Source organism: Brachyhypopomus gauderio, chromosome 1, assembly GCF_052324685.1.
Source record: "Brachyhypopomus gauderio isolate BG-103 chromosome 1, BGAUD_0.2, whole genome shotgun sequence".
Classification (NCBI taxonomy): Eukaryota; Metazoa; Chordata; class Actinopteri; order Gymnotiformes; family Hypopomidae; genus Brachyhypopomus; species Brachyhypopomus gauderio.
Genome location: NC_135211.1, coordinates 35,472,113 through 35,493,915, shown reverse-complemented (window position 1 = coordinate 35,493,915; position 21,803 = coordinate 35,472,113). Strand labels below are relative to the sequence as shown.

Sequence of the window (21,803 nt, the reverse complement as noted above, 5' to 3'; positions counted from 1 at the left end):
AAACGGGATCATGTTCTCATTCAGAACTTTTTTCCACTTCAAAGTAAAAACCTAAAACACTCAGATAAATGAATAAACATGGTAGGTTGGCTTTATTCAGCTTTTATTTATTTACTTATGTGACGTGCGGAGGAACGGACACGACACGTAGCAGATGGGTGCAAACACGAACTTTACTTAACAATAAACACGTAGCTTCACTGCGGTGGCGCAAGCACAACAATGTGACACTCACACTGGCATGAAACTTAGACAAAGACGAGCACACGACACTGCGCGAACGCACATTAAATAATTGAGTTACACAAACCCACGTGACCTCGAGACAAGGCACAGGTGTAACAAACGAACACGCTCACAAACAACCCACACCCACGGAAGTACAAACATGGACATAACAGCACGCAGACGACGTCCTGACACGCCCACAGGGAAGGGTCCGGAGCTGTCACCGTGACAACTTATTTATTTTTTAATGAAACGTTAGGGAACATTAACTGTCAGTGCGCATATCAAACTGTCAGACAGGCACTGTCCAAAATGTCAAAAATATTTTAAATATGCCTACCTGAAAATATAAAAAAAATTGCCACACAACAGCAAAAAAAAAGTAAAGGTTCAAGTAATGGGGTTTAAAAAGCAAACAACAACAAAAAATGTTTATAGGCCTACTTGCCAAGACGCAACGAGATGACACGACCGAAATGACTGAAATGAACTTGTTTTTTTTCGCCTTGCGCGTTTTAAATGGTATGCCATGTTGGTTGTTGTTGTGCGAAATGAAAGACGTTGATGACATAACTTGCACTTTGTTTGAGTCATCTTTGTCTTTTTCAAAATACTTTTGAAGATTTGTAGCCATTATAATCTCAGCAGATGCTGATCCTGTAGCATGTTCAGCTCTGCTCATTTGGATTGTGCAACTGCAGGGTGTGATTTATTAATGTGTAGTAAGGAAGATGCCTATTGTTAATGCGCACACATCATTTAAAAATATTTATTAACAGAAATTAGATTTTATTTGACAGATTTTATTTGACAAAAGGCTATATATAACGAAAACAAAGACATTTCATGTAACAACTAATTCTTAGCAGCATCCTTGGGCACCCGCATGCAGTTAGAATGGTACATTCAACTATGACGTTCATAGTCGACTAGGAGGTATAGTCGAATCAGCGACTATTGCAGGTCACCCCTAGTATAGGCTATACAGTTGTGCTCAAACGTCTACATACCCTTGCAGAATTTTTCTTTCTTGGCTTTTTTCAGAGAATATGAATCGCACTTTTTTTCCACTCATGGTTAATGGTTGGGTGAAGCCATTTATTATCAAACAACTGCATTTTCTCTTTTTAAATCATACTGACAACCGTTATTCATTCAAACACCATACTATAATGGAATCGCAGAAATAACATATGCAGTAGAACCCCGGAACTTGACTGCCTCTGTACTCGATATATTCGGAGTTTGACACAAAATTTTGAGAAAAATTTGTCTCGGATCTTGAATATGTTCGGAATCGGACCCGACTCACGTGACTTTTGTAAACAAAATGCATTTTGTGCTTCGGTCACATGCTGCTAGTTAGTTAGTGGCGTTAGTTGACGTTGTTGTTCAATAGGTTTTAAACCATTCTGAGGCTGTGCGCCAAGCTTTTGCTGTATGTTCGAGAACCAATTAATTTTCAGTTATTTCTTATGGGGAAATTCTAGCCATATCAATTTAGTTTTTTACTTATTGTTTTCAGATTATACTTGGATAGTATAAAAAAAATAACTTCTAAATTCTAACCCAGAGACTGACTGACCATCCATCACTGACCATGGGCAGTCATGGCCTGGTGGTTAGGGAACTGGTCTTGTGACCGGAGGGTCGTGGGTTCAATTCCCAGACCTAAGGCCATGACTGAGGTGCCCTTGAGCAAGGCACCTAACCCCAACTGCTCCCCGGGTGCCGGGCTAGGGCTGCCCACCGCTCTGGGCACGTGTGATCCACAGCCCCCTAGTAATCACTAGTATGTGTTTGTGTGTTCTGACTGCACAGATGGGTTAAAAGCGGAGGACAAATTTCGATTGGGGTGTAAAAATCACAATTGACAAAGTATGGCACACATTTATCCATCCATCCACACATCCTGACTTTCTTCTCAGCCTTGAGTTCCAGTGCATAAACTTTCTTTCACTGCAACTCCAGTTCCAGATCCTTCAGGAAAATCGTCAGAGCAGGATCTAAAACAGACATTGGTATAGAGGCAGGTGAGACACCAGGGGAATCCACTGCAGTTTCAGCTGCCACAGGGAAACCCACGTTTGCAACTCTGGCAAAATTTCATGCCACTACACACACTACAGGAGTAGTGTGTGTGTGTGTGTGTGTGTGTGTGTGTGTGTGTGTGTGTGTGTGTGTAATGTGTAGCATCAGTATCTCAAATTTTGTTGCGATGCACTTATTTCTTGTTATGGATTCTGTATTTAGATGTGTGGCTTGGTCAACGTTACAATTGTTAAACATCTTTAGTTTATGGTCAAGAGATTTTTAAAATCTATTGTTGCTCCACGTTTTTGTGAGCTTTTCCTCAAAGAACCTGATAAATTTGTGAAATAGAATGCATTAGAATTATAAGTGTCATAAGAAAGGTCTGGATATCTGCACAAAAGTGATATATTCAGCATTTAATTTTTATGTTGATGTTTAATGTTTATACCACAAGTATCAAGTACTACACCCTTTCCAACCGGTCTACGCAGCCTTCTTCACAACAGTATTTTTGAGTACTTGTTGTTTTAAATAATGATGAATTTTCAAAAAGTAAAAGATGTTTTAAGATGGTGATTATTCATTATAGTTATCAGGCCAGAAATTCCATATTTGTCATTTGATTAATTAAACAGCTGCTATTTCACTTGTAGACAATAACATTTAATGAGTTATCTTGTTTCACACAATTTGTTCATTTTATAACATTGATCATTTGTTCATTTAGAAACCATTTTTGACAGTTTGCGATCTCTATGAAGGGTCCATAAAATATGATGTAATCTGACCTTTAATGACACAATATGACACAATACGCAACGACACAATACGCACAATACGCACAATGACACAATACGCAACGTTTTGCTTTTCATTTTTACTTTGGCGGAGTAGTTACACCCCCCCCCCCCCCCCCCCCAGCTTTTTATTTCTCTTTCATTCCAGTTTTGTTCAACTGTATAGTTTTATGATGTATCTTTTTTGCACAAGGTCAATATTGCTACTTCCATAGACACTCCCCATAATCTTTCTTGTTGCTTATCTCCTGATTATTATTTGCACCTTGTTTTATATATCCTTCTCTGTATATGATGTTGCCTCCCCATTTGTTGTTGAAGTTTTTTTTTTGCCTTCTAGCATTACTGAGCAGTTGAATTCCTGTTTTGACTTATGCCTGTGTTCTTCGTTCTATGCCTTTTTCCCTGCTCTGTTTATGAATAGTCTGCCTGATGTTTGTATTTCTATTTTTGTAAGCCAAGTCAGTCAGTAATTGACTAGTAATTAAAACACCCACACCATGCATCACTTTTTTTTTCCACATCACAATGTATTTTTTCCTTTTGCATGAAAGAGATTTCACACATTTTCATTCCCCAATCTTTTGCAGGCTGTGGACAGGCTGAGAGCCGGAGCCATGGCCCTGGAGGCAGTGACTGCAGCTCTTATAGAGCTAGAGGTGCCTTTTCTTTTATAATAGTAGCTAGTTTAGATTATAGTATGCCTTCTGTAAAATTGGATTAGCCATCTATTCACGACATTCAAAATTCAGGTTTAATATGTAAACATCACAAATGAAATATCCAAATAAAAAATATCTTTTTAGAAATCTGTTTTTGTTTTAAATCAGAAAATCTCAATGTTTACTACACAACTTATTTATTATACATAAAATATGCCATCTCTTAACTGTATCTGATTCATATATACAAAATATGCAAGTTCAAAATAATCCACACAAAAAATATTAAATGTAATCTTAATGGGAAGCATGCAGACATTCTTATTGTTTGCTTGCAGGACTCACCATTCACCAATGCTGGTACAGGTTCCAACCTGAACCTGTGTGGTGATATTGAATGTGATGCCAGCATTATGGATGGAAAAACATTAGATTATGGAGCAGTTGGCGCTTTAACTGGTAGGTTTCTTAATTTCTTTTAATGTTCATGAGAAAGATGTCATTAAACAAAATTTTTTTTTTAATGTTATACATTTTGATCTTGATGTCTTTGTTTATTTTTTATTAAAGTTCTTGAATTTCCCACTTTAATTTCTAAATAAGTTACTTCCATCACACTTTTCCATTACTTCTATTGTATCTGGCATTTTTTTAGACTACTGTAATTTTTAAACTTTTCAAACAAAAATCACAAACTTGGAGGAAAATGACTAATTTCTTGTGATTAATCCTGGGACCTACAATCGGGAATTAGTACCTTATACATTCTATAATTGACAAGGTTGAACTATTAAAGCTGGTATACGTAATAAAATTGTAACGTTAAGACATAATTTGTTGTTCGTTCCTCTCATCTGAGTATTTATTTTATTCTTCCCTCTATCGATTTCAGTCTACATAGTATAAAAATTTGCTATTTGATGATCTAGAAGTTGGTATAAATGAGTTTTATATCAAACTGTTGCAGCATTTATGCTCTTAAACCATTCCGAAGATATGCTTATGCCTATCACATTTCAGTGTGCTACTATAGTTTTATTTATCAGTTCTGCAACGATCAGTTGTTGTTCTGTATCTTCTATTGAATTTTCATAATCATCTGTGTGAAAGGTCATAGAAAAATTGGGTGCTGAACAGGAGTAGGTTAATATTTTGAAGTTGTGTATTAAGAATTTCTTATATCGTTCAACTCAAATCGTCATTTAAATGATCACATATTTCTTTTCTTTCATAAAAAAATTTGCAATTGATAGCAGAAGTGCGATCCACTACCCTATCAAACATTAGATGACGATTCTCCTTGCTTGGGGAAATAATAATAATGGTAAATAAATAATAAACAAGATACCTGTCAGCACAGGTGTATCAAAAAGCAGAAAAGAACCAATGCAGGTAGAGACAACATTGAAGACCAGGTGTTCCTAAGGCATTGTATTAGAAAATATTTCTCACTGGAAGATATATAATGGACATAGTTCATAATGACAACTACTTCTTGTAATTATAAATTTCGATATAACAAAGTCAAATAAATAAATGAAAAAAGATTAAAGACGATATTAGCTCCATCAACATAAAATCGTAATTTCCATCAACAGACTGAAAGTTAGTTGTCTTTTTACCATGTTAGTTGTAACTTCAAAATGAAAGTGGTGGTACAATCGCCAGGGTTCAGAGAGAAAATCGATAGAAGGGGGATATAAATGTGTGCCAAAAGAATAAATTCCAGTTTGTAATATCCTTTAACCAAGTTTGATGGCAATAGCTTCAAATGGTTTCCATTGAAGACTGAATGGATGATAAAGTCTAGAAAGGGTTAAATAGACAAACATCAACATGCAACACAGTTGAAGGCTGTAATTAATCAGACATTCATACAATGCAATGGTTTCCCTCTTCCTCTCAGGGATTAAGAATCCAATCTTGGTGGCTAGAAGACTACTGAATGAAGCACAAAAAGGGAAACTTTCAGCTGGGAGGATCCCTCCCTGGTGAGCTCACTTCTGTGTTATTAACTGACTAATGAGCTTACTGTTGGTGTATTTCCTTTTTTATCATCACCACATCTGAACTCCCCTTCATGCATGCTGTAGCTCATTCTACAAACTCAATCCTCCAAACACCACTAATGATGTCAATTGTCTGCTTTTACTACCTATTACTAGCTCCATGCTGTTTCACCTACTAAATGCATTAGGGATGCACCGAAATGAAAATTCCTAGCCGAAACCGAAAACCGAAAATGAGGAAACCAAGGCCGAAAGCCGAAAACCGAAACACCGAAATACATTATGCCAATTATTAGTAACATTGGATTTATGGCTAACCTCACTAAAATCAAGGCATTGCTATTCAAAGAATAAATCAACTACAAAATTTGATTTGAAAATATTTATTTAGCACTGACATTACAGTAATGCATATTATAAAATAAAATTAGTGGTGGGCCGTTAACGGCGATACCGCTGACAACGGCCGACCACTAATTAAATTAAACTCGCTTGCAGACCGTTTTTATCTGAGAGGATAAATATATGTATTTTATACGAGTTAAATTTAATTATAACTGACTGGCCTGAAAGATAAATATAAATTCTCTCATAAAAACGTGACATGAGTTGCAACAACATTAAACAGCTCAGGTAAACACGCTTCTGAGAAATGTCGTCTGCTCGGCAAAACATAACGGGGCTCAATGTGCTCTATTAGCCTACGAAATCCCTACGACAGAGAACGGCTGATGGTCTAAGGCAACGAGTTCCATAATTTTTGGTGTAATGTCCTTTGCCTCGGCGCTATCACTGGAAAACTTTTTTGCTAGCTTTATCCAAATAAGCGCGTGCAGGTGGCGATTTTTGCTTGCGTCATCACAGCACATTGTTTCGGCCGTGTTGTTTCGGTGATGAAAGTATTTCGGCCGAAAACCGAAAATGCAAATTTAAGCCATTTCGGCCGAAAATTTTCGGTGGCCGAATTTTCGGTGCATCCCTAAAATGCATGTAGTAGTGGTCAAAAGACCGCTGAGTCTTTACACAAGAAAGCTGGTCCTGACGCATAATAATCAAAAGATGCCGTCTTTTGCACAAAAAGCAGAATGGTCTGCTGAAATGGAAAATCAGAAAATAGTGGCATTTGCACATAATGTCAATTAAACTAACAACACAGTAATGTCACTAAATAACTTTTTAGGTTTCAGCGCCATGACATGAAGCAATATTGTTTTGCTAATGCCACACAGTGCGTTGGAACCTCTGACGCCCACATCCACAAGCTTAAAGTTCGATCGGAGACAAAATAGCTCATGTCTATAGTCTAAAAGCCTAATGTGTGTGTTAATGTAATTAACAGGTTATGACAAGGTTACAACAGAATAAAAAAGCTAAAATTTTCATAAAAAACAATAGAAAAGAAAATCAAAACTGTAGGCTTCATGAACAAACATAAAAAAAATTTCACAAAATGCAAAATTATTAGAATGGTAGAATGCGATGAGGGAATCAAAATTTAGAATCACACTAATAGTTGCCTCACTCCTGTCTACATTCACTCAGTTCTCTCGCCATATTGTGTTGTCATTTCAAATGGAGAGATGTTCAACCGGAGAATAACTGATGTGTAATCCCACCCCCCTAACGAGCATATCATCAGTTGTTTGAAGATGTACCCTTCCAAAACAAGGCAATTCGCAAGTAGTTCCATCACCATTCAGTGACTTGCATTTGGCTTACATTGCATAAAATAAATTTGGTTCGCCCACTCAAGTCAATGTTCCCTTTATTAATTTAGTTGTGTAGGTGCAGTCTTTAAACATTTGTCATGGAAAAGTCGTTTTCTGCAGATGTCATAAGTTTTGTTCCCTGAACATCTGCCAACTTTGGGCAGGCAAAGGAGTTTCAGGTAAAAGTTGCTATAGGTCATCGGTGGGTGTCTCCCTTGCGAACTGAGATTTCAGTCAAAATGTGTGGCTACATAACTGTTCAACTGCCCAAACTGGATATAGCTCTTAGTACCTCATGAATACTATTGTGAATCAACAGCAATCATTTTCCTTTATCATTTGCCAATCGCTTTCAAAGTTGCATACATGCATTTACTGTTTGCTAATAGCCAATATTTTTATGTAACCTGCAAACTAGCTTATTTATTTATAATGTCACACTGCATTGAAAGTTTGATAGTGTAATAGTAAATGTAATGGTAAAGTGTGATGGTGAATAGGAAATCTATGGGTTGAACCCCCTTGAATACAAAAGGTCTGTTGTAAAATAAATATGTACTGTACTTTATTGGGAACACTTGTTTGTTCCTGTGTCACTGAAATATTATTACAAGCAGAGTTTTTCAGAATTTCGACTATATAAGTAACATGGATGATGCTGAAATGCTGAAATATTTTACACACAGATATCCATACACACACACACACACACACACAATAATTTAGTAGTAAAAGACATCATAATAATTATAATTAAAAAAATTGGCCTACAATATGTAAAGTCTTTACATAATAGGTAGGGGTGGGTATAATGGTACATACAATACAATAGCAAACACATTTTTGAACTAAAAACAATTTTGGGGGAAAATATACATCTAGCTGGAACATGTCAAATGTACCCTGGCAGTGTCAGAATGTAGGTGGAGTTTATTCAACTGAGCTGCACTAAGATTTTTATAAGCTTTATATAATACTTTGTAAAAGTAGATCTGCTTCAGCTTGGCGGGGGTACTCTAGTGCTCAGTATTATGTTACTTTTGTACAACCAGAATAGGCTTGCCCCTCGAGATGAAACCAAGATAATTAAACAGATCAATCAATTTTGGATCATGTTGCTTTATTTGTGTCATTTGTTATTGTTGGTATGATTATTACAATGGTGTTGTATTTGTTACGTATGTTATGGTATATTTGTTATGTACATGCTTGCATTTACCTTTGATAACTACTGTTTGATTTTTATAGACATCTGTGCACATTTTCTGAACTTTCTGAAAACATATCCTGAATATTAAGCCTGACTGAACAAGTCACCATGCATTTCCTTTTAGTAAAAAAGTACATTCTCCTGTATTCTCCCTTTTTTCTGTGATATTCAAGATAGCTCGTTAATGATTCACTGATTCCTCATTTGGGATTTTACAGGCTATAGTCAAATGCTAGTATCATGCAACAGCTGAAAAACATTTCCAGAATACACAAGTTCATGTTTTCTCTTTGTCAGTGTTCTAGTTGGAATAGGAGCGCAGCAGTGGGCCCTCAGTCATGACATTCCTCCATGTCCTCCAGAGAAGATGGCCACCAGTGAGTATATTATTTATAGAGCATGCTTTATTATACCCTAGACCTGCTTGCCTTACCTAACTCAGTGGAACCGGATTGAACAGATATGATTAATTATCCTGAGAGTAATGCAAATCAAAATTAGCATATGTTATTTGAAGGCTAATTGAAGAGTGTGATACTATGTTCTTCAGAGTTAAAATATACAGATTAAAACAAGTCATTAATATTACTCTTTACATTGAAACATGCCAAATCTTCTGTCACTTTAATAATCTTTAAGCCATGCAATAATGTTACACTGACAGATGTGGTTTTCTAATGCTTATCAGCAAACATTCTTGGCAAGATGAGCAGAAATGATCAGTCAACCTCCCAAAGACCAATCTCAATACAACATGCAGTACAATAAAAACTGTAGTTAGCTGGCAAACAAGGGATTAAAGGGGTTAAATACACGTACGCCCACTCAGTGTATCTGTCAATATGTATTTAAGCGGTCATGCATGTGCCTTTTGTCATTGGTATAGCAAAATTTGCTGTTGATGGCGAAATCCAAGACTTTATTCACCTTTTTTTTAAAGACAACCAGTAAACAAGGTTTTAAACTTGTCAGGATTGTGCATCACAGCCAAGTGTAGATTATCATTTGAATAACTATAACTGCAAATAATTTCCCTTATGCCTTGTACAACAAACTTGGGAAGTGGCTGTAACATATGATAATAAACTATAACATCTGTTTATAGCACATTAAAATGGAATCTTTACCCCCAGAGGCCATCTACCCATTATTGCCATCAGCTAAGTCAGAGGAGACAGTGGCAAGGACAAACTCCCTAGGCGAGGATTAGGAGAAACCTTGATCTTCTGATGGCTACTTCCAGCAGGATAACGTACCATATCATAAAGCACAAATCATCCCAGGCTGGTTTCTTGAACACAATGAGTTCACAATACTCGATTGGCCTCCACAGTCACCAGATCTCAATCCAAGATTCGCATCATGGATGTGCAGCCGACAAATCCGCAGCAACTGTGTGATGCTTTCATGTCAATATGGACCAGACCAGAATGTGTCCAGTACCTTGTGGAATCTATGCCACGAAGTATTAAGGCAGTTCTGAAGGGACAATGGGGTCCAACCCGGTACTAGCAAGGTGTACCTTATAAAGGGGCCGGTAAGTGTATATAGCAGGGGTGGCCAACCCGTCAGAGACCAAGAGCCACTTTTTTACTGTGTTACAGCAAAGAACCAAATCATACACATGGGCACGCTTGAATATCACTCATCCCTTCCTCTGTCTCTCACACACACACGCACACAAAGAGACCTCTGCTCAGAGATATTGTAAATGATATGGTCTGGTGGTTAGGGAACTGGTCTAGGGCTGCATACTCTGCCCATTCTGTTAAAAACGTCCTCTGTTCATCTTCATATTTTTGTTTTGATGTGCATTTTTCCCTGTGATTTTGAGATCAAACCTGACACAAATTGTTTATTGAAATGATTTTGTCCTAACTGGGACGCGTGCCAGTGTTTTCATCTCACGCACATGCGCGTTTGACGAAAATACCAGGGTGAACTCAAGCTAAGTGAACAGCACATAAAAAAAACAAACACAAACTGATAAACGTAAGTCATGATTTTGGCATGGTTGGAGGAGGTGGGCGCACACTACGAGCTCTGTTATGTACGCAACTGTTGTTTTCTAGGCCAAAAGTGGATAAACTTCGTTATAAACGCTACTGACATGCGCTCACCTTTAGGAAGAAGAGAACAGACAGCAGCAGTAGTTTTGAAGCCTCCATCAGTTGTCTGCGGTGCTTTTGCTGCACCTCATATGTGGTTTATTCCAAAACGTGTGACAGAAGACCGTGTCTCACCAATGAGACTCAAACCAGAGTGACTTCATGCCGCTAGTCTCCCATTTTCCAGTACACCGGTTTTAAAAGTGTTAGCGGCTCGCTAGGCTTGATAACAAACTGCGCACCATGAAGATGTAGCAGTGTGTCGCCCTTAGAGCTGATGAGGTAACCAGGCCACGGCACAGATCGTTAGTGCAGGATCGTTAGAGTGCGGGCCGGCTGAGGAGCTGCATGAAAACAGGCAAAGAGCCGCATGCAGCTCGCGAGCCGCAGGTTGGCCACCCCTGGTATATAGTATATGTGCCAGTGATTTAGCATGTGGCTTTGACAGGGTTATCTATAGCAGCATAACTAAAGAGAGGGGCCTGAAGTTAACCACAGTTATGAATGCTTCCTGAGTCGTTGCTTTCCACTCAAGTCATCGTCACAAATTTTAGTGAACACATGATGTAGCATCTGATAAGGAAAGTAAATGTCTCAGCTTAGCAACATTTAATGAATAAAAAATGTCAGTTTTAGTGACTGCATATGTGTATGTTAAATGGAAGATCACAATAATCGATAGTGACACCAAAGCTTTTTATAATAGTTTTTTGATGGTATGAGAAATATTAGACAAATTTCTTGGATCTTTTGGTCCAAGAAGTAACACTTATTGGAATTTAGAAGAAAAAAATTAGACAACCTCCAGTTCTTTATTTCCTGGACTCAGTTCTCAATTTTGTGAGTAATGTTGAATGTGTATACAACTGAGTATCAACTGGATAGCAATGGAAGTTAATACCATGCCTACGAATGATTGTGTCTAATGGTGGCATATATAATGAGAATAATAAGGGACCTAATACAGATGCTTGTGGGACACCATATTTTACTTTTGTGTGTTGCATCAATGTAGCATTTATTAGAAGGTATTAAGAGATCATTAACTATTTAATGCAGTTTTGGTGCTGTGGAGGTGAAATAACTGGATGACTTGTTATTTTAGAAAAAATACTTATTTTCCACTTATTTATATTAAAAAATACTTATTTTCCACCATTATTTGCAAATAAATTCTTTAAAAGTCAAACAAAATTATTTTCTCAATTTTTTTTTCACATTTTGTCTCTCATAGTTGAGGTCTACCTATGATGTCAATTACCGGCCTTTCTCATCTTTTTAAGTGGGAGAACTTGCACAATTGGTGACTGACTAAATACTTATTTTCCCCACTGTATATGCACTCAAATACATACTTACCTTCATGCGTATGTATAGACATTACATGTACCTATAACTGAATAATGATAAAATGAAATAATATTCAGTGTGGCTGCATATATTTAGAGTCCAACCTTTATATACATGTTAAATTGGGCTGCCAAATAGTGTACAACTTTGTTGCATGACCTGCTGAAGAATAACAGATCTCTAATCCATCAGGTAAATGTAGGCAGGAGCTTGTGCTTTAATTAATACTAAATGTTTATGTATAAGGGTTGCAAATGCGTCAACAGTCCATACGAGATGGATTGCCTCTAGGTCCCCCCCATACTAACCCAAACAGAGCAGTGACTGATGCGTATTGTATGACTACACCCAACACATCAGACATCGGTCAAAGATTGCTTTTCAAAATTGAATTAGCCTTGGGCATGGCCAAAACGTGTGATAAGGTACCCTTTTCCACTCTACATCTATCACAAATTGGTTTAATATCTGGTTTAATTTTAGCTAGTTTTACTTTGGACCAATGCAAGAGATGTACTACATTAAATTGCACAACGCAAATTGCATTGACAGATTGATGATGAATGGATTTTATCTACTGATTTTATCAACTTTCTGCCAGGCTTCCTCAGAAAAAGATTTTAGATTATTTTCCCACTGCCATATTAACTCAGTCAGCAGCAGTGTATTATATTAATTAATTAATTAACATAGAGTACACTATATTGCCAAAAGTATTCGCTCACCATCCAAATGATCAGAATCAGGCATTCCAATCACTTCCATGGCCACAGGGAACTTTCACATTTGTGAAAGAATGGGTCGCTCTGAGGAGCTCAGTGAATTCCAGCGTGGAACTGTGATAGGATGCCACCTGTGCAACAAATCCAGTTGTGAAATTCCCTCGCTCATAAAAATATTCCACAGTCAACTGTCAGCTGTATTGTAAGAAAATGGAAGAGTTTGGGAATGACAACAACTCTGTCACGACGTGGTAGGCCACGTAAACTGGTGGAGCGGGGTCGCATAGTGCAAAAAGGTTGCCAACTTTCTGCAGAGTCTATCACTACAGACATCCAAACTTTGTGTGGCCTTCAGATTAGCTCAAGAACAGTGTGCAGAGAGCTTCATGGAATAGGTTTCCATGGTTGAGCAGCTGCATTCAAGCCATACATCACCAAGTGCAATGCAAGGCGTTGGATGCAGTGGTATAAAGCACGCCACCAGTGGAAGGAAACAAGGATCCTTTTTTTAAAGTAGATATTCCACACATTTAATGTGTTTAAACTAGAGAGCGATGACCTAACCAGCAGCCCCACTGTAAACCGATCGTTTTAAAAATTTTCAAATTGTGTAGTTACTTTAGAGTGAGGGGTGGTGGTGGTGGTGGGGGGGGGGTAAATATTTCAGGGAACATGGAAATTGTAGCCCCTTCATACTGCATACTGCAAAGGACCAACTTTTCTTGCTCATTGAAAATTTTCGAAACAAACCTGGTAGTAGTGATAGTAGTAGCTTGGCCACAAAAATGTGAGGTTTACCTCCCATTGCTCTAGTTTGGAGACCGCGGTGTGACCAGTCCACAATAACATCCTTTTCCGTCTTTAGCACTGCTCACCAAATCTGGATTACTAGAGGCTGGTTTCTCCCGACACATTGGTTATATTAGACGTCCTCATTCTCCCTTGCATGTCTAAGCATTTATTTCTCACTATTGTGAACTCTTAATTCAAGCTTGTGAAATGTTGCTTGCATAGTCATTAATTCATCTGAACATGTGGAGAGCACATTTTCTGTATAGGTATACTGTATATTTTCTTTATATTTGTATAGGTGTATTGGCACAGGTTGGTGGCCATCTACTCAACAGTGCTTTTCATTTTGTGAAGATAAATACAAGGAAGTAAAAAGAAAATGCAGGCAACAAAAGACAGATTTAAAAAATGTATGGAGCTGACCAAATATTTGACATTTTACAAGTGGTGTGTGCTGAACCTTGCAGTATTATAGCCATTAAAATGCAGTGCACTTCAGTGGTCTGGAATGGTTTAAAATATAAGGAGTAAAGGTTTGGTAGCTTTTCATGGATTTAGCATGCTCAATTTTCAAGATGCAGCTGGTGCATATTGACTTCAAAATTCAAATAATTAAATGTTATTTTTGATTCTTTTCAGAATTTAGTTTGTCAGCCTACAGAAGGAACAAGCGGAAGATGGAACAAGCCGAGAAGATGGATACTATGTGTAATCCTTCAAAGAGACGACGACAATCAAGTGGAACTGTGAGTAATGTTATAGCTTGTATTATTTTCTATAGTCTATTGCACATACTGATCTATTCAAAGTCTCATGCAAGTAGGGTTGCAGCGGTAACCGGTTTCACGGTATACCACGGTATTAAAATGCACGGTTATCATACCGTGTGCGTTTGCTTAATACCGGTAAAAGGCAAGCCAGCGTAGAAACTCGTCCGCGCATGCGCAACTATGCTCCGGTTCAGCTACTCAGCACACAGTGGTGAGAATGGCAGAAAGTGCATCAGACTTAACAAATTTTTTAACCAAAAAAAAAAGCCTAAACTAAAATCAGTGGCGAAAATGAAGGGCCTCGCGGGATGTCGATTCATGAGGTCGTGTACCTCTCGAATTTTGTAACTTCGTGCGCACCGCACTTCAGCGCAATGAACAAAGTCGTGTTTGCCGGGTTCATACACCTATACAAGGTGGAATTAAAGCAGTTGTACGTCACTTTCAAGGTCCATTTCAATATTTCCCAGCACGTTAAACTTAATTAAGTTAAATATTTATACGTATACTCAAAATGATTCGAAATAATACGCTTTTTTATCACATTATTTAATGGTTGTTTATTTTCAAAACGCCCAATCTTAACGTTTTCACGTTCTCTCAGTTCTCATAATACAAGAGAACTGTTCAGTCAGATAGCTATTTGTTGTGAAACGAAGTAGTTACAATTTAAAGCATTACTTTAGCCTAAATTCCAGCACTTTTCAAACCTGAAACACAAAGCAACATTAAAATTTGTTAGGGTAATGTTCCTTCCCCTGTTTTTGAGGGGTGCTTCTTTATACTACCACATATCGTTTCGGACAACACTGCAAAGAATGTGACGCGCCAAGTATAAACGCTTCCGCCGTTCACGCAGGTTCGCGCGAGGTGTGCGGAGTCGCACGCTACGGTCACTCGCAAAAGTATAAAAATTGTTTTTTCAGGTCCCTGCTTTCATTGGATGTGAAAGACGCCATTCATTTACATGCGTTCAGTTTGAAAATCTGAAGTGCCTGTTTTTCACATGTTAAAACAGGGTGGCCGCGGGTCCTTAAAAAGTCTTAAATGGTATTAAATTTCATTTTTGTCAAATAAGGCCTTGAAAAGTCTTATTTTGTCTTAAATTTTCAACCGAAATGTCTTAGGAATAATTCCGTTCTGTGTTGAACCTCGGGGGCGGAAATCGGTAGCCATGCAGTGCACAACCTTCGCAGTATTGCTCGCAAGTATTTCGGGCTTTACGAGCACCCGTAGTTGTTGGACTGGCGGGATGTGTGTACGTTAACGTCTGTTCGGAGAAATGGGGAAATGCAAATTTAGCCAGAAATGGTTGGAAGACCCGATATATTCTTGGTGGCTCAGAGCTGTCAGATACCAGCGAGGCTCGTCAACAGCATCCTGCAATATTAACGTTTTGCCCTACTGCTAGCGTAGGCTGGTTTATACTTTCGCGAGTGACCGTGACCGACTCCGCACACCTCGCACGAACCTCCGCGAACGGCGGAAGCGTTCATACTTGACGGGTCGCGTTCTGTGCAGTGTTGTCCATAACGATATGTGGTAGTATAAAGAAACACCTTAAAATAGAAAAATCTTTTGTGAGGATCATGTCAGAAATAAATCCTCTTTCTGCAGTATCTGGTTATATTCCAACTTGGCAGTAAAATGGACGTTTACAACAGTTGTTGATCAGACACTGACCCAGGCTCAGTTTATCAGATATTAAATCATTTAAACTTAATAATTGTCCTGAAACAAACTGTGATAACCGTGATACCGCTGTATTTTCTGAGACGGTTGTCATACCGTGAAAATCTCATACTGTTACCCCTACATGCAAGTTTATCATACTACTGTGAAACTATTATACCTTTTCACTGGGTGCCTTCCAAATCTAAAAACATTTTTCCACCAATTCTTTCACTAACAATATATCCCTTATGGAGTTACAATGGGATAAAGCTGGTCAAAGTAGTTGTTTTTCATTGAGAGTTGATTTACAGCAGTGTAGTGTAGAGACCACTGACCAATGCTGATGGGCTACTATTGAGATGAGGCTGAGGAATGGTGTTATAATGCTAAAGAAAGCACAGCGGTGTTTACTTATGACTGCTTTTTGTACTTTGCAAAATGGATGGTTACAAGATTTGTTATACTGTGAATGTTGATTGATATATTGACTGTAATTCACTTGTATTTGTACATAGAAAATAGTAATTTTCCTGTTACAATTATTATATTTTTATTTAACTGAGTTACACATGCATTTTTAAATGTTTTATTATAACATGCATTATGTAAGCATTAACCTTTAATAAACTTCTTCCTCTACAAATTGAAATTAAAATAAAATTTCATAAAAGTTAAAATAAAATAAATAAAATTAAATATTTCTCATTTTTTTCAAGCACAAACAATATTACAGTGAGTCCGCGTTTAACAACGGGGTTAGAGACTGAAAAGTCCGTCGTAAAGGAGCTTTTGTCGTAAAGCATGACCCTACATTTAGATACGCTTTGATCATAAATACAGTATAGAAAACACTCCATTGTGCTGCCACTGCTCCTCCGCGCACCGCACAAAATAAAATAAAAAGTTGGTCGTAACTCCGGTCTGTTGTTAACCAGACCCGTCGTTAAGCAGGGACTCACTGTATTATGTGCAAAACAAAAAGTTCTTCTCTGTCAATACAGAGTGCAAATAGTGCAAACAGATCCTGACCAAGTATGTCACTGAATTTGCTGCAACTACACTGCCATGTTAATTTTTAATAATATTAGCATGTCCACATATTAACATGCCCACACTGCTCCCGATATCCTTTGCTGTCTCAACATGCCAAAGTGTGCCTTTCTGTCCCTGCTACCTCTGTTCAAGTGATATGTTGATTTGAGTACTGAGCTGTGGTGGTGCTGTAAATGTCTGCATCGTGCTCGTATTAACCGCGGTGTACGGCATTGTTTTCATACAATGTTTGCATATGGTCCGTGTCTTATCAGTCACTCTCTTGCCATTTATCATTTCCACCGCGTACCCAAAATGCTGCCAAACAAACGATTTGAAAGTGGCGGGGGCATCTTCAATAGTAATACCTGTATTTTCCGATGTCATTCTGGCTGCTTGCTGGATCACAAATCTCGCGAGACAGATTTTTTACGCGACAAGAAATCTCGCGGAGATCTCGTGACACCCCTAGTAGCAATTGTTTTAATTAAAATATTGTGCCTCTATTGTTTATTTATATTTCACTTTTTAAAAAATAATAATGATTACCTTGGCATGGTAGGAAAAAAATATTCACTACCAGTCAAACGTTTAAACACACCTAGTTAATTTTTTTTATACATTTTAGAAAAACTGAAGGTTTCAAAATAATAAATAACACATGATTATGCTGTGGTAAACAGAGGCTGTAGAAGTTCAGAGACACCCATTACTGGACAGTTTGCGACGATTCTCTGGATGCTCTTGGTGGTCTCTTAACCGTCTTCATGAGGCAGCACATATGATGCCCTGAAGACATTCTCATGTATGCTGAGGGCTTGTAGGATGAGGGGCAAAATGTATGATTTTTTTTACAATGTATTTAAAACATTATTATTATTTCCTTATCTATTGTATACTTTGGGGGGGGGGGCAGTCATACAGCGGCTAAAAAAATATTGAACACGTCACAAATTTTCTATAGATATCTATGGTTTGATTTCTTTGTATCTATGGATTACTTGGGTTCTTGCAGACAATTTCATGTAAATAGCACCTCTAGAAATATATTTTCTGAGAAAAATGGTGGTGTTCATTACTTATTTCACCCGTTTAGGCCTGTGTTGAAAAAATCGATTTTCCCATTCAGAATCGATTCGCATATGATGATCTGATTATCGATTCGTACGTCCAAAGATCGATTTTTTTAGTGAACTTTTACCCCCGCCTTGTCACTGAATTCACGCAGGCGTGCTCGGTCTAACTAACTGTAAAACGACTTGGCGTCGGACAGTACCGGTAACGACGATAGTCAAATCGGAAATCTAAAAACAGAAGGACAGTTTATCCAGTGTCAGTGACTATTTACAGTTAGTCCGTGTCACTGACCGTTTACCCAGTGTTTTTACAGTTTAAAAAAAGTTTAAAATGTTCTTGTAATGTTGGGCGCAAGGCGATGGACGAGACAGAATCCTTTGCACTTTCCAAATCGTTACGTTTATTACATTTACCGAAGCGCAGACAGCACACATAAAACACGTTTACATAGAACATGTGTGACTCAAACAACGACGAGCACAGGACGCTGCGCGAGCGCAAATTAAATAGACAAACCACATAAACCCCATCTCGTGATTACGAGACGAGCCACAGGTGAGGACTATCACAAGACGCACCCGCACCCACGGAGATACACCGACGTAGACGATTAGACGCAGACGACGTTAACACGCCCAAAACGGAGGGGTCGGGGACCGTAACGTGAGAGTTCTGTTCTTATATTCTCACTTTAAAGAAAAATACACGTTTACATTTTATACTTTCAGTTTATTAAGTGTGAGCACTTTTAAAATAAAAATGCATTTGGTAGCAACAGCTTTTGGGTGAATTCTTAATTATTTCAATCATAATAATAATGCACTGGTTAGTGTCCCAATAGGAGCCCACTGTTGCAGATATAGACACCTCAAAGATGTCCTCTGTTTATTGTCCTGGATTACCTTTCTTGAAGGTAGATTTATGATGACCCTTTTCACCAGTCTTCCAGCCATCAGTAACTACCAACTACCAGTAACTATTTGCTGATTAATATCGATATAATACTAGTTTTAACATGTTGCTTCTGTACACAGTCAGGAAACAGCTCAAATACATTTTTAATAACACTAAACCCCGAATCGGATCGAATCGATTAAATCGGATTAAATCGAAAGAAATCGATTCTTAATCTTCAGAATCGGAATCTGATCGATTCTTGGAATTTGAATCAATACCCAGCTGTACACCCGTTGTATATGGGCAATCATCAAGTATTTATCTTAAGTTTGTCTTAAAGGCATTTTAGCTAATGATTTATTCTTTAAAGAACATACATTTAGCCAGCTATGTCCAAACCTTTGATTGGTAGTATATAAACAAACATGTTAATATTTAACGTTGTCTTGCAATCTTTAACACCAAAACAAAAATTATTGCACTAGACACCTTCAGTGCATGAATTTGACATCAACAGTCATCTTGTATTCAAGCACCAAAGAAAGCAGCAAAAATACATTTTTTTCCAGAAAGCTGAAGCTTGTGGCATTTCCTTTGTTGACTTCACTGTGTATCTTATGTAGCCACTTGTGCTGTTCTCAGACACATCCAAGGCTAGGTTCAAGCATCACTTTTTGCATACAGACTTTCCAGTCTATCTGAAGAATTAACTTTTTAGCAAACTGACCACCGCATGAAGTTGTATTTTGGTGAGGCTCTGAGACCATGCGTAAATGTACCCTCTATTGAGGAAAGATAAGAAGCATGTACACTCACCAGCCACTTTATTAGTTACACCTGTCCAACTGCTCATTAACACAAATATCGAATCAGCCAATCACATGGCAGCAACTCAATGCATTTAGGCATGTAGACATAGCCAAGACGATTTGCTACAGTTCAAACCAAGCACCAGAATGGGGAAGAAAGGTGTTTTAACTGACTTTGAACGTGGAATGGTTGTTGGTGCCAGATGGGCTGGTCTGCGTATTTCTGAAACTGCTGATCTACTGGGATTTCCACACACAATAATCTCTAGGGTTTACAGAGAGTGGTCTGAAAAAGAAAAAATGTGCAGTGAGCGGCAGTTCTGTGGTCGCAAATGCCTTGTTGATGCCAGAGGTCAGAGGAGAATGGCCAGACTGGTTTGAGCTGATAGAACGGCAACAGTAACTCAAAAAACCAGTTGTTACCACCAAGGCATTCAGAAGAGCATCTCTTGAACGCACAACACATCGAACCTTGAGGCGGATGGGCTACAGCAGCAGAAGACTGCATCGATTGCCAGTCCTGTCAGCTAAGAACAGGAAACTTAAGCTACAATGCACACAGGCTCACCAAAATTGAATAAAATATTGGAAAAACATTAACTGCGACATTCGGATGGTAGGGTCAGAATTTGGCATCAACAACAGGAAAGCATGGATCCATCCTGCCTTGTATCTGTGATTCAGGCTGGTGGTGGTGGCACAATGGTGTGGGGGATATTTTCCTGGCACATTAGTACCAATTGACCATCATGTCGGTGCCACAGTCTACCTGAGTATTGTTGCTGACCATATGTCAATATCTCAATATGGACCAGACCCTCTGAGGAATGTTTCCAGTACCTTGTTCAATCTATGCCACAAAGCATTAAAATGCAGTTCTGAAAGCAAAAGGGGGTCCAACCTGGCACTAGCAAGATGTACCTAATAAAGTGGCCAGGAAGTGTATCTCTGATATGAAAGGCAGAATGTATATCAAAACTTATCCAGATTCATTCAAATTTGACTGTAACTGAACTTATCCATGCAAAATATGCAAAGCATAATTCAGTTCTGTTCAGAAAGTCACAGTAATTATTGCACTGGTGTCAACGTACCATTGCCGTTAATTCCTCTGTTTTAGTTTGTGAAGGCCCATCACAATCAACACATAAATGAAGTCTTGCTCACGGCAAGTAATAAATGACTGAATAACCACCAAACTTGAAACAAAAAAACTGCGTGCTGACCAATAAAACCAATGAACACTGCCTGCTGCTTAAAAACTGAATTTATATCTCAACAAGATGGAACTTGTATAGCTGCTCTGAGTTGGCTTCAGTTTTTCTAAATCATGGCAAAGCAGGATTGCTGTAGCTCTTCTCAGTATATGCTGATAATATTTTCTTGGTCTGAAAGGATGGTAAAGGATGTCAAAGTTTGTTGTATCCTGCTCAAACAAGTCAGTTTTCCAGTGGCATATGCAAGTGAGGACAAATTGTGGCAGCATTTTGTAATGTGTGCCAGCAATCCATATAATTAATGAGGAAATGTGTTAACATTATCATCAAATTAAATCTGGTGTAGGTTCTTTTCATTTATATATTTATATGTACATATATGTATATTGGTGCCATACCAAAGAAAAACAATGTCTTTCCATAGACAATTGACTACTAAGGTCAAATCAGGATGGCTTAGCTATTTCACCATATCTCAGCACTTGCAAATATTTTCACAGGCTTTCCAAGTTTAAGGAAACTACAAATTCTGTGTCTCAGCCTGTGAATGCACCACATGTTGTAAGATGTTTTCACAAGCATATTCACAACAGTGGTAAAATAATGCTGACAGCTTGCCCTGTGTGCATGAAGGCACTCATTCAAGCACTCCTCTCTATGCAGCTTATGTTGTGTTTGAGCGTCTTCAAGGAAGCGAGATCAACCT

The 21,803-nt window shown here is 38.1% G+C and overlaps 1 protein-coding gene across 4 annotated transcripts in view; it reads left to right on the top strand.

Moving 5' to 3' along the window:
- Positions 1-21,803, top strand: part of tasp1 (taspase, threonine aspartase, 1) — a 65,593-nt gene that overhangs the window by 7,033 nt on the left and 36,757 nt on the right. For all 4 annotated transcript variants that reach the window (XR_013132356.1, XR_013132355.1, XR_013132352.1 and 1 more), the window contains exons 4-8: positions 3,650-3,718; positions 4,060-4,180; positions 5,628-5,712; positions 8,947-9,026; positions 14,261-14,367. Coding sequence is in view for 1 of the 4 variants with exons in the window: in XM_077012181.1 (XP_076868296.1) it covers positions 3,650-3,718; positions 4,060-4,180; positions 5,628-5,712; positions 8,947-9,026; positions 14,261-14,367 (462 nt within the window). In the remaining 3 variants the exon portion in view is untranslated. The remainder of the gene's footprint in view (positions 1-3,649; positions 3,719-4,059; positions 4,181-5,627; positions 5,713-8,946; positions 9,027-14,260; positions 14,368-21,803) is intronic.